Source organism: Thunnus thynnus, chromosome 9 (genome assembly GCF_963924715.1).
Source record: "Thunnus thynnus chromosome 9, fThuThy2.1, whole genome shotgun sequence".
Lineage (NCBI taxonomy): Eukaryota > Metazoa > Chordata > Actinopteri > Scombriformes > Scombridae > Thunnus > Thunnus thynnus.
The window spans coordinates 31,118,112-31,131,179 of NC_089525.1; the positions used below are offsets into that span (position 1 = coordinate 31,118,112).

The window sequence follows — 13,068 nt, forward strand, 5'->3', positions numbered from 1 at the left end:
AAATAAAGGAACCAGGAGAAGTTTGAGAATCTTCTGTGTGCTCGTGAAAAAAACAAAGAGGATGATGGGTCCATTTCTAAAAGAGTAGATGCTGCTAAAGCTAACACTGTTCTCTATGAAGCTAAAACAAACATTTTGGGGCGAATTTTGGTCTTCACATCCAAAATGTCATCAGTAGATGTGTACCTGCTGTGACCACATAATGGAAGATAAATTAAAACGTCCTCGGTGATCACGGCCTTGAAAGGTTTTACATCACTTTATCCAGTAATGGTTTACTGGATGAAATGCATAGTTTTTGGGGGTGAATCGTATTCTATGGCACTTCCACTTCAAAGTTAAAACATACTGGAATGTGAGCAGAAGAATGTGTGTGCGTGGCATAGCCCTTCGGATCAGTCTTACACACTCTGAAATAACTGAATTCACTATTGAATTTATGACGTAGTGAATCAAATTGAAAATATCAACACATCCTCATATTTAAATGACATTATAGGTCTAAAATTCAGCCGGCAAAAAAACGCACTACGGTTACGTTTACACCATCTAGTGGCCATAGTAATGTACTCCAGAATGACCCATAGGTCCATAATATGCCTCTTTCCAAAACAGTTACAAATCACTGTTATAAAATAATGTTTTATGGTGTGACAACACTGTGGTCAAGGTCTGGTTAGGTTTAGGCACAAAAACCACTTGGTTAGGTTTAAGGAAAGATCATGGTTTGGGTTAAAAAGATCACTTGAAACATGGTTTATACTTCCTTAAAGTTACGCATCCTTCATCGTCATGGCAACAGAAAAAATGTCCTGACTTGCGGTTGGAATCCTGCAGCAAAGTCTGATTTTTGCCACTTTCTGCCATCTAACTAACAAACCGTCCACCCAACACGCCTCCTCCTAATTAGGCAAAATTATCTTATCAAGTCACCTTGTACTGACATAATCTGAACTGCGTCACTTCCCCATGTCATAATTACTACGGCCACTAGATGGCATAAATGTAACTATAAGTTGTTTTTGCCGGCTTGAGCTTTAGACCCATAGTGTCGCTTTTCCTCGTGAGGACGGACACGTACATGTTGACACACTGTAAGAATGATTCTTAAAAAAGGACAATTCTGTACCACCGGATCAAAAATGTCAAAAAGAAGGAACAGCATTTATTGTGTGAGGAATGATCCACCTGTTTTCTTCGTCTCAACGTGCTTTGCTTAAATTTAAAAGAAGTGAAAGTGTGTAGGCTTAGCTTTTAAGGGATAAGTAGTAAACTTCAATCAAATGAAAACTGTCTGCTTTCTTTTAAAACAATATTAATTGAATATAGAGGTAAAATGAAAAAAAAAAAGTGTCATAAGAAAATATCTCTGTATATATTATAACCATATTTCTTATATCTGAAGATAATCTGACAAACCCGATACTGCATCTGGCAATCAGTTAACATTCGGATTAACTGAATAAAACATCCTCAAACAAATCTTCAACATTTTCCCCTCAACAGCAGCAAAAGGTCATGGCTACTACCTCAAACACAACAACAACAAAAACACGTCTTTGGTTTCTCTTCAAAACCAAGTTTGGACTGGGGTTTAAATATTTTAACAAGTTTCTAGTGAAATAGTATTATCATGGTGATAAACAGTTGATTTATACTGGTACTGGACCACATTTTCCCTGTATGTGATGTTCAGGGATGACAAATCAAAATATAACACATCATCTGGATTTTTATGGTGAAGATTAAGATGTTTTAATTATATCTTCTTCAGCCAATAAGAAGCACAGAAGCTCCTCAGGATAAATGCTAATCTGTCATAATAGTTTCACATTTTAAAAAATCCAGATGACTGTTTTATTTCAGGTGACTACACAGACACGATGGTGTAACAGTTGCAGAGAAGTGTCTCACTGAACACTGAATGTTGAGAGTTTGGTGTGAAAAGAGACATTGTGACATTGTGGCTGAAAATGCTACTATATACTGACAAAATCATGCTAAACACTTTTTTTTTTTTTTTGAATGAACAATTTTTGCAAGTTCGTACTGTAATAATTTTCTAGGAAGTTTCCTGGAAAGATTTACATAATTTGGTACTAATTCTAAAGAAAATACAAACAATGTTGAGTTTTTTAGTTTTTTGTACAGCAAACAGGTAAACGTACAATTCAATATGAAGAATAATTCCAATTTTTTAAAAAAATGGAGCCATTTTTTGAGTAATTCCTTTGGAAATCAACAATTTCTTATAAATTTAACATAATTAGCAATTAAATAAACTCAAATAATTGTCTCAGGCCTCTGTAAATTGTCACTAAATATGGGAAAAAAGAGTCATAGTTCTTTCTAGAAAACTTCCTATTCGTACTGTAAAGTGTTTCCAAAATATGAAATAACAATACTATGAATCTTAAACCCAGTTTTGCATGAAACTAAGTTTAAATGCTTCGTTTGAACATTTGTTTTGCTTTGCTACAAAATTGAAAAATGTCAAATTTCTTTTTTAAATAAAGAAGCCCTTTGGGATTATTTGAGTAAATGATACAGACAAAATAGGAATATGAAACAACCATGTAAAAAAAAATAATTTCTATACCTTCTCTTTGAACAATAATCTGCTCTTTTTTCCTGTTAAGTGTAATCAAGGGGGCTGGAGCCTGTCCCAGCATGCATTGGGCCCTGGACAGGTTGCTACTTCATCACTGCATTTGATCATCATTTTATCTTCTCCATTCGTTTAATAGTTACCAATAAGCATAAGAAACTTTGTTTAGCGGTTAGCATGTACAGTATGAGTCCGAAAACTCACTGCACTTTCGAGATGGTGGAGCTAAAAAAAGAAGAGAAAATCATAATTGCATATACTGATCATTGCATAGAGAAGCCCGGCGCAAAGTATAAGAAAATAAAAAAAAAGTCTTCTGACAAATCATCAATCAAACCAACCGACCTGCTGAATGATGAAATCCTGTCCAACATAGCTATGACAACATAAATCCAGTTATTTACTCTCCGTGTGGCGGTGACGTAGCTTTTCACAGATGATGATGTTTGCAGCTACATTGGTGCATGTGAATGAGATGAAAATATAGTTAATTAAGGTATAACAGGTGTTATAATCAGTATAATTTACTTCATACAGTATGTCCTCTCAGGGAGGGAGGGGGGAGGGGGGATGGGTTGGGGGGGGGTGTCACATTAAGGCGGGGTCAAAGCAAGGAAGCACTAATAAGATGTAAACATATCTATGTTTCAGTCCCAATGAACACAACGAGGAAAGCAAACGAGGATCTGTATTTTTACTCTGTCCAGGATCTATTCGCGCTTTCTTCGGTCGATGAATCAAACTTACATCTTGTGGATTAAAAAGAAAAAAACCCAGAAAAAGCACGTGAGGAGACGTCAGCAACTGACCGTCGAACCGTCGCTGTTCCTTTGGACGAAAAAGGTCGGAGCTGCAGAGCGCTGCACAGCCACAAGCGACATGTTTACTTGGCACATAAATTAAGAAAGAAAAAAAAACCCCAACAAATGCAATATGAAATAAATTAAGGACAGGTAGAGGAACACGTTGACCACAGATAAATGAGATATTTTGTCTCATAATCTTCAGCACTGCTCGTCCAGTGTTTGTTTTTTTGTTTTTTTTTTTCTTTTTGTCCAGTCATGTGATTGACAGCGGCAGCAGCAAACCTCAAGTGTCTCTGCAGTTCAAGGTTTTGTGGTGTTGGCAGGGGCGGGGGGGCGGGGGAGTTGGGGGGAGGAAAAGCGCTGACGAGTGCTTGCAATACACATTTGAAGCAAATCTAGATATATAGAACGCGTGATCCTTGCATTGCTCTATTTAATGGAAGCACCAATCCGACTTCCTTCCATTTTTTTGGGTGAAAAATCCCTCATTTCCAGATGGCCCTCCTTTGGAAACAAAGTTCATATTTTTTTTTTTTTCCATTTATGATAGATACATGAGTATATTACACTGCTGTATGCTTCTCGCACATTCCCACCCCGTCCCCACATCACTTTTTTTCATATAGAATTATATATCTGTCTTCACACACAAAAAAAAAGACCTCAAATCAAATACAAGACCCTTTACAAGACTCTCTCGTCCTCTCCTTTCATTTCCAGTCTGTCCGCTCCCACACAGTTTGTTGGGTGTACCTGCAAAAGTCTGTGTTTGCTTTTTCAATTTTTCATCTTTTCATTAATATATTGCCACATTCATATATCATGCATTTTACTGCATTGCTATTGCACTGGTCCGGATTATTCAGGAGGTGTAAAGAGACGGGGGACGGGGTTTGGGATTCGGGTCAGGAGAAGAGAATAAAGGGAAAATAAAGCAATACGTATCTCAAACAATGTCTAGTAGGGGTCAGGTAGGGGTGAAGGGGAGTGGGAGGGGGGGCGACTGCCACAAAAAGCAACTTATCCTCGACCGAAAGAGGAAGAGGATGCAGAAAGAGGAAAAGGAAAGGTTGGCGTGAAAAAAGGGCGCAATGATATCTCCTATCCAAGTCTTCTCTCCGTTTCCTTCTGTTTCGTTTCTCCGCATTCTACTCTTTGCACCGTTCTCGCCTTCCTCCTCCTCCTCCTCCTCCTCCGCCTCTTGACTACTGCTTGTGGATGTCCTCGCTGCGGATGATCTTGTAAATGATCCAGTAGAAAATATTAAAAATGAGGAAGACGAGCGGGAAGGCTACGCGGGACACCGTGTCGATGCGTTTGGCCCGGCCGATGAACAGCTTCTTCATCTCCTCGATGCTCTTCTCGGGCGCGGCCGAGGCCGGGGCGTTGTTGTTGTTGCCCTTGATGGCCATGCCGTCTTTGGCCTGCAGGCAGGCGGGGCCCATGCCGTAGCCGGGGAAGCTGAAGCGCCCCTCGCCCGTCTCATCCTCCTGCAACACAGGCCAAGACTCAGGCTGTTAGGAACCAGAGAAAGACGTTACTGTTGGAGGTGTGCGTGTTTGTGAATGAGTGAGTGTGTGTGTGTGTGTGTGTGTGGAAGTGTGAAAGTGTGTTAAAGGTGAGTAAATGCAGGTGTTGAAGGTGTTGAAGCTGTGCGCATCAGAGGTCAGTTCCATTTCAGTTCAGTTAATTACAAAGTAGTTCAGACATGAAAACCAAATATTTCAGATGACGTGAAGTGAAAATGAAAAGTGAGAAGGTGAGTCGTTTCACTGCGTGTCTGTCTGTCTGAATTAAACCAGTAATAGATGTTCTAGGTTGTGCGTTCATACTTCGTGGTGTAATTTCCATCACTGCAGTGTTTCCTGAATCTGTTCTGTCACTGACGAGTTAGGATTCCTGAAACCATACATAACTACGACTTTCCTTAAATTTCAAGGAACACTCGGACAGTTATTTGCTGTCTCACTGGGACTCAGACGAGAAGAACAATATTAATTTGATTTCTGTCCATTTAGTAGGGAGATAAGTCCAGGATGTATTTAGCCTAGCTTAGCACAAAGACTAGAAGCAGGGGGAAACAGTTAGCCAGTTAGCTCCAAAGTCATCTTATCCATTTGTTGTATTTTGTTACATAGCAAGCTTGTTGCCACTACGTCCAAGAATGACTAGGGGTTTTGTTCAGAGTTATAACAGTTCTCAGGTGCTGTTGACAGCTGTTGTATTTAAGATATTTGCATATTCTCTCTTCATTGAGAAAAAGCAGTCATACTGTGTCACCTTTCACATTAACATCAACATCATCACTGTTCAAACACAAAGCACAGTTTTCCAATGGTCATTTGTGGCTGATTGATTAGGTGTATCTACATCCAGCTGTGTTTATTCATTGTTTTTATGCTTGGCTGAGTTCCTCAAATTAATACATAAACAGAAATGTATTTCCATCATGTTTTCTATAATGTTTTTCACTATTTGAGGTTTAACTTGTTCTCTTTTAATAACTCGTTGTGTTCTCTTCTTCTGTAATAGTTTAATGGCCTCCGACTGGATGATTAGCGCCACCAGCTGTTTATCTCGAAGACGCCAACTCCAAATATTCACATCACAGCAGTTTATGGACATTAAATTGAATTTTCTTTTGTTGATCTTTTTGGAGAGTTGGATAAAAGAAACCTGACTCTAATTATTTGGTTGATGAGTCATGTATCGGACTGGTCCATGTGTGACAAGTTAGTCATCTCGCAATTTTTTAAAGTGTTTCTGAAACTTTTCTGACATCACTTGTCTGTCTCTTATATTCTCCTCCAATTCGACTTATTTTCCTGTGCATCGCTCACTTAATGAAGTGTAACCTCTATAGGCAGCAGTTCAATTCATACAAATCACCCAAAGTCTATATGCTGTGAACTCATTAACTATATAAAGATGGAACTGAAGGCTCCTAATGTCTCACTATGAGCTTTCATGTTTCACTATGCGCCTAAAAAGATAAAATAAATGCCTCATTACGTAAAAACAATGTTGTTGTATCTTCCTCATAGAGCTTATCTGAAGACTATTATTGTCATTAAATAGTCAGCTTGGTGAAGACAGTTTGACCTTTTAGGACTTTACATTTATAACAGAGATGTGTATGGTGTGAGAGTAAGGCAGCTATTATTATATTTAACTGATTCTCTCCAGCAGGGTTTCAGGAGCCTGACAGTCATAATCCAGACTGAGATCTGTTTACAAAAGATTCAATTTAAGGAGGAATAAGAAGTAAGAAGAAATCAACACAAAGGTAATAAAACAAGTCACATTCTTCTCCAAGTGAGTACAAATATAACTTTTGAAAGGACTAAATAATGCATTCCTAACGGTGTCTCTGCTATGATATATTATGAGCTCAATATTGATCACACCACCTGCAGCACTGAGATCAGGGTTGATATCTCTCCTTTTGTAAAAGTCATCAATATGAGCTGAAGCTGAACGTAAAGTGTGTTTATCTCACCCGTCAAGGGGAGTACCGGCGCTGGGGGGGGAGGGAGGGGGGATGATGGGGGAGTCGGGGTTGTTGAATAGATTGGATTGACTGACATGCGCTGTACTCAAGGTTATGAGCATGAGTGGCGTTCTCACCCGAGCACAGTGAGATATTGAAAATCCTATCTGCACCGTCACCCTGCCTTTTCATTACAGGAGACACAATGACTTCCTTATCTGGTCCAGAGACTCCGACACAAACACAGCGATGGGCCGAGAGACAGAATGTGTGTGTGTGTGTGTGTGTGTGTGTGTGTGTGAAAATAACAGGCGTTCCAAAGTGCCCCTTTAAAGATAAAACAACACCCATGAAATTAAAAATTAGCAGACTAAAAGATCCCCGATGATTAGGAGTCATGTTTGTTTGGATTCACATTTTTGATAAAAGACGGTGTCAAAAAATTCATGCATGAATGCGACTAGTGTTCCCTGTGGGCCGCTAGTGGGAGACTGTGTGGCAGCCTATCAGCAGGGAATCTTTCTGGTGCATTCTGGGTAAGAAAAAAAAAAAAAAAGGAGCATTTTGTCATTAGAAAACAAGCAGGAACGCAGCCCGGAGCAGGAGGAACTGTTGGCAGCAGGAGAAGTTAACGACTGACGCAAAACCTCTGCAGCAGCAACAAATCAACCAGCCAGTAAAAAAAAAAAAATGGCTCAAGTCTCCTCTGTTGGAGCAGCTTCTAGTTTACTGCAGAGGAAAAAAAAAAGCTAAACACATTATCAATGAGCCGATAATTACCAATGTGCATCAAGGAAATGGAAAAAAAAAGTATCAGAAGTAATCTTATTATAAAAATAAGATTAAATGGGGCAAAAGCTGCTGCAAGGGAAATTTTTTTTACCTTTATTGTTTGTGTGCAGGTATAGCGTTCATATGTGTGTGTGTGTGTGTGTTGGACCACCAGGTAGCGATCCATTTTTAGCGCCTCATGTCCCCGTTCTGTCCTTGCATCCACACCAACCCATCTATTACTGTTAATACATGTACACACACACACACACACACACACACACACACACACACACACGGAGCGTCTACACATTAGCCGCAATGCTAGCCGACCTCTGCCCGTCCTTCAGTGACGCTGCTAAACTATTACAGATGCTCTGCTTTATTCTCCCTGCCATGTGATTAATGTGTAGGGCGGAGGAACGTGAGGAGGAGGCGCAATGAGCAGGACGATGGAGGGAAGAGGAGGAGGAGAAGGAGGAGGAGGAGGAGAACAATAAAGAGGCGAGAAGGGAAATAGAGGAAGGAGGAAGCCCGATCTGTAGCCTGACAGACACTGTTCAGGGCAAAAAAAAAAAAAAAGCACAATCACCACTTTTGATGTGAGAAGACCCCTGACTGAGACCGAACCTATGCCCTTGGATGGCCCAGGTGATTCATTATATTCATGCTTAATTAGAAATTTCCTCCATTAACGCATCAAGGACTAGGCTTGTGTATTGGACGGATGGAGGGATGGATGGATGGTGGGAAGGACAGAGGAGACTGAAGGAATGAAACATTGCCCTTTGGGTTGGACACGGGAGGTAATTTATGGCGTTACTTTAGGATGCAGCTAATCGCTCCTCTTTCCCTTTTTTCTCTCCTGTTGTTCTTCTTCTTCTTCCCTCCATGCTCTCATCTTCTCTCCATCATTCTCCTTCTGCCATCTTTCTGCAAATCTTATGACCTTGTTACATACAACACATCACCGAATGAAACTTGAACAAATTTCACTCTGCTGAAAACTGGCCCCAAGGTTGTTTCCCTCCTGTCTTTCGTCATTTGTTGCTACACGGTGACACAACAACAAACACTTTTACAGCACTCTTTGATAAAGTAAATACTGTAGAGTAGATATTGGTACTTTGGATCCAGTACATTATATGAGAACACATACTCTTAGAATAGATGCTTACAGTCCATAAAGGTGCGGCAGGGCACAAGTACAGCCAGTTCAAGCTTATTTAGTTGATTAAAAAAAACTTTTGACTAGATTAATCTCAGCAGACATGCTGCTGAGCCTTTGAATGAAAATGACAGCATCAGTCATTTGTTCAAATGCCTAAATACGACCTTCTCGTACTCTCTGACCTTCTACAGAGCCATAAAGTCTTACAGAGAGAAGGTCAGGCTGAACGGGTAAACATAGCATGTGATTTGACATGAGAGACTGCTGACCGTCTCTCAGTTCCTACTGACGGTTAACGTTGGTTAACCCAATTAAATCAAAACCATGGCAGTGGCGAATCAGGAAATGTTCATGTACTTTCAGAGGGTACTGACAAACAGGGTAGTCTGGTCCTTTGGGGCACTGGATTGGAAAAACTTTATGGGTCATTTTTAAAGGCATTGACAAAAGACCCACTTTGTTTAGTTAGAAGGACTTGCTGCCTCTTGGTAGTGAGCCAGGGCTACTCTCTCCCCAGTCACTATAAGACATAGTTAATCTATTTCCCATCAGTTTGTGAGCTCACATCTCCAAGATGTACTCAAGCTGACTCTTGTCCTTTTGTGGTGCAAAACTTTATTGAAATAACTACGGGAATTGCTTTTATACAACGATTCTGCCGGCAAAATGTTCCCATTTTGGTGCGGTTTATTTGTAGGCTTTTAGGTAGACCACCTGCCAGAGTGATGGAGGGAAGAGAAGAAGTGAAAGATGAGAAAAAAAGTGGTGGAGAAGGCAGAGAAGGAAAGATGGAAAGTGACAGAAAGTGAAGCAGAGAAATAGAAGGGACTGAAGAAGGCGGACATGGTGAGAAATCCAGAAAGAAAGACAAGGTACAACGAAGAAAATGAGGTCATGGTAGACGAATACGGAAAAAACTAACCAGGAGAAGAGAGACGACTGAGGGAGATGATGGAGGGAGAAGAAGAAGAGGGTGAGATTGGGACTGAAAGAGGAAGAGAAAAAAGAGAGCAAGAGGACCTCTTAGCTTGCTCATCCATCATGCTTTCCTCTCTCGATTGAAGCATTTATATCTCTTGCCTCTGCTGATGTGATTAATCGAGCAGATTAGCAGGAAGCAGGAAGCAAACTGCGTAAGGCCCGCTATCCTCCACCATCTCCTCTGCAAATATTACCCTTGGATACTTGTTTTAGAGACCTGCATTTACATAAAACACGATTCGGAAGGTGTCAGCCCCAACTAACACCGGCATCAGTCTCTCCTGAAAGAGGGCCGGAGGAGGAATTCCTTGGCTTGCGTTCCGCTTTATGATTTCCCCCTAGAAGCAATTCCAGCCGAGCAGTGGGGAAGGAAATGTATTATAAATTTGCCTTTGCTGATCCATTTTCTGGTGGATTCATCTCAAACCGTCCGCCACCCTCCCTTCCTTTTCTCCCCCCTCTGCCTCTTTCCTCGATTAAGGCCATTTGAGGCTTTTTAGGATGCTTCAGTATCAATATGTCAGCGGTGAGTGGATTCTGTGGAGCTGAGAGGAATGTCTAAGTAGATGTGAGATTAAAATAAAAAGTTCTCTTTTAGTCGACGGTTCAACTTAAAGATATTTAAAAGACAGACGCTGATATTCTTTCCATTTGTGATTTAAATTTGGGTTAGACTGATATCTAGCTGAGACTGATTGCACTTCACACCTGAGAATAAGTCTAGGATCCATTTCGAAAGACCGCTAGCGATTGGTTTTGGTGACATAACTGATCGCTGCTGAGCAGAAAAACATATTTTTGCACAGTCATCCAGCGAAGAGGACTGATGAGACTATTTGGTAAGTCCCCTCGCGTGCAGTCTTAAGTCTTGCACGGTAAAAGCAAATCAACTAACTGGGGGTTTTCATGCTGTACGCATGAAGAGAGATGGTCCAGAGTGTAGTTAGAAACATGCATGCAGTCATATTACATACTGCATGTGGTCACATGTAGCTACTTTAAAGGCAACACACACCGGTGGGGTACAACGGACATCAAAACATCCACGTCTTTTGATTTCTATGTAAGCCCTCACACCAGCAACGCCAAGACATCTGTCATCGAGGGTCAACATGTGATGTCACATCTTGACACGCTACTCTCCTATTCCCCAGAGTTGACCATGGATGTATTAGGAGAGCTGGAGATGGCGCCACTACTCAGCCTATTTTACCAGTGGCCACTTGTGGTACTGCAATGGCCCCAAAAAGCATTTTCACTGTAGACTGCTGTTATAAAAGAGATGTTGACAGGACACCTCAAACTGCATGAAGGTTTTATATGTCTACAACTTTCCGAGAGCCTAGAAAAGAGATTTTAAAGTTTGTGACGTCATCCCAATTTAAAGTCTACGGGCTGAGTGTGTGGGCGGGGCCAGTGCACAGTAATGCATACATTCAGTGTGCCACACAAAGGAAGCAAACCTGGAAGCTAGAAGAGTTTTTCAGCTTATGTGCCAGGCGAGCAATTTTCATTTGAGTGAATAGGCGCCATCTTTGAGTCTGGTATCCATTTCCTATAATACATCCATAGTGTTGACATGTGTCAAAGCTTTACTATAGCAGAAATTAAATCATATTTATATCATATCCCAGCTACCGTACCTTGACTACTTCTGCCTGTACAGCACATCTAATGTGAGTTATCGTTGTAAAACAATGCAACGCTGCACAAAGTAGCAGATGTGTTTCACCTTATAGAATTTGGCCAAAATTATCAGAGTCCAGTGTGTTTTCTATGTGGTTAGGTGCATTCACATCTGTATTTACATCTTGCCACTTGTGATTAGACCAAACAAGACATATTTTGTGTGTGAACACCGGTAGGCCTGTACCCGTGAAGGCTACAGAGTCCATTTATCTCAGTTGTCTCTTTTGGCAATCCATGTATCGCACTATTCTTTTTGTGATTGAAAAGTCAATCCTATGAGCTAATTTAGCCTCTTTACAGATGTTTTCCAAGCTTGAGTTTGGCCGCTGACGTCAGTCAGGTTAGCCAGCTAGCCTGTGTAGCATTTATCATGGAGAAAGTCTTCAGCGAAGATGTTGAATGCTAACAAACAAGCAAAAAAGTGAATCATCTTGGTTAAAAGCTGCTCAAATTTTACTGTACCTTACAGTTGTAGATACCATGTATCTTATATAGAATATGATCAGTATATCTTCCAGTATAGTTAGAGTACGCTAGTAGAGTAGACTTTGGTCATACAGCACCTATATGCATTATACATGCTTCTTAGGTGATTTTATTAGCTTGCTAATTAGCCTGTGTATCATTTGTTATTATGAGGCACATGTTTTAGTGTCAAGCATAAGTTCAATTGCTGTAACTAAGGTAATTAAAACCATGAATATAGTCGTAATATGCTATAAGCATTGTTCCCAGAGCATAGAGGGGTCATAGTAACCCCAGCAGTGTTTCTGGATATAATATTCTAAAGAATATTATATAATATTATATAATTGAGGGGGAATGTATTGATGTTGGAGCTTCGTTCCATGTTGCCAGTGTTTTAAGTCTAATCCCGTTGACTTTCCTGATCATTTTCTCTGAAAAATGTGCCCATGTTTTTGATTCTCCATCCAGCGATCCACTCATCCATCCCTGCTTTTCTGTCTCTCTCCTGCACTTGTTTCCGCTGGAGTCCCCGCTTGCATTAAGGCACGGTGTGTTAATGTCTCTCGCTCATCAAGCCGCTGACCTGGAATGATTATCCACATGATCTGCTGCACTGTTCCTTTCTCTCTCCTCTTTCTCTTTCAGTTCCAGCGTTTGGTCTGAATAACATTCTGGGAAGCCACGACACCTTTAGCTTCATGCGTTAAATCTGATGTTTAAATTTTAATGTCAATTAGGGTTCACTTCACCCACGTAATGTGGGGTTAAATTTAGTCTTTGATGTCAGATGGGCATAATGAAAACAATGTCGACCCTCCACAGAAACACTCAAAACCTGTTATAGACCCCTAAACTATGTTTCAATTAATAGTTTTCCTTTTTATCATAGTTTATTTTCATTACTGGTATTTTAAATCAATATTACAAATATTATATTACATTTATGGTGCTTTTTTAACTAAACGAATGTTACAACATCTACACACTAAAAATAAATTAAATGTACATATGACAGATGTCTTTACTCATGGATAAAATTCAGTTTGCATGTCATGAATATAAAACCTGAGATAATGTATCATAA

At 40.3% G+C, this 13,068-nt stretch overlaps 1 protein-coding gene across 1 annotated transcript in view; it reads right to left on the bottom strand.

Moving 5' to 3' along the window:
• Positions 1–3,167: 3,167 nt before the first annotated feature.
• Positions 3,168–13,068, bottom strand: part of glra1 (glycine receptor, alpha 1) — a 100,397-nt gene continuing 90,496 nt past the window's right edge. The window contains exon 8 of the mRNA XM_067600044.1: positions 3,168–4,904. Coding sequence (XP_067456145.1) covers positions 4,620–4,904 — 285 coding nt within the window. The 3' untranslated portion in view covers positions 3,168–4,619. The remainder of the gene's footprint in view (positions 4,905–13,068) is intronic.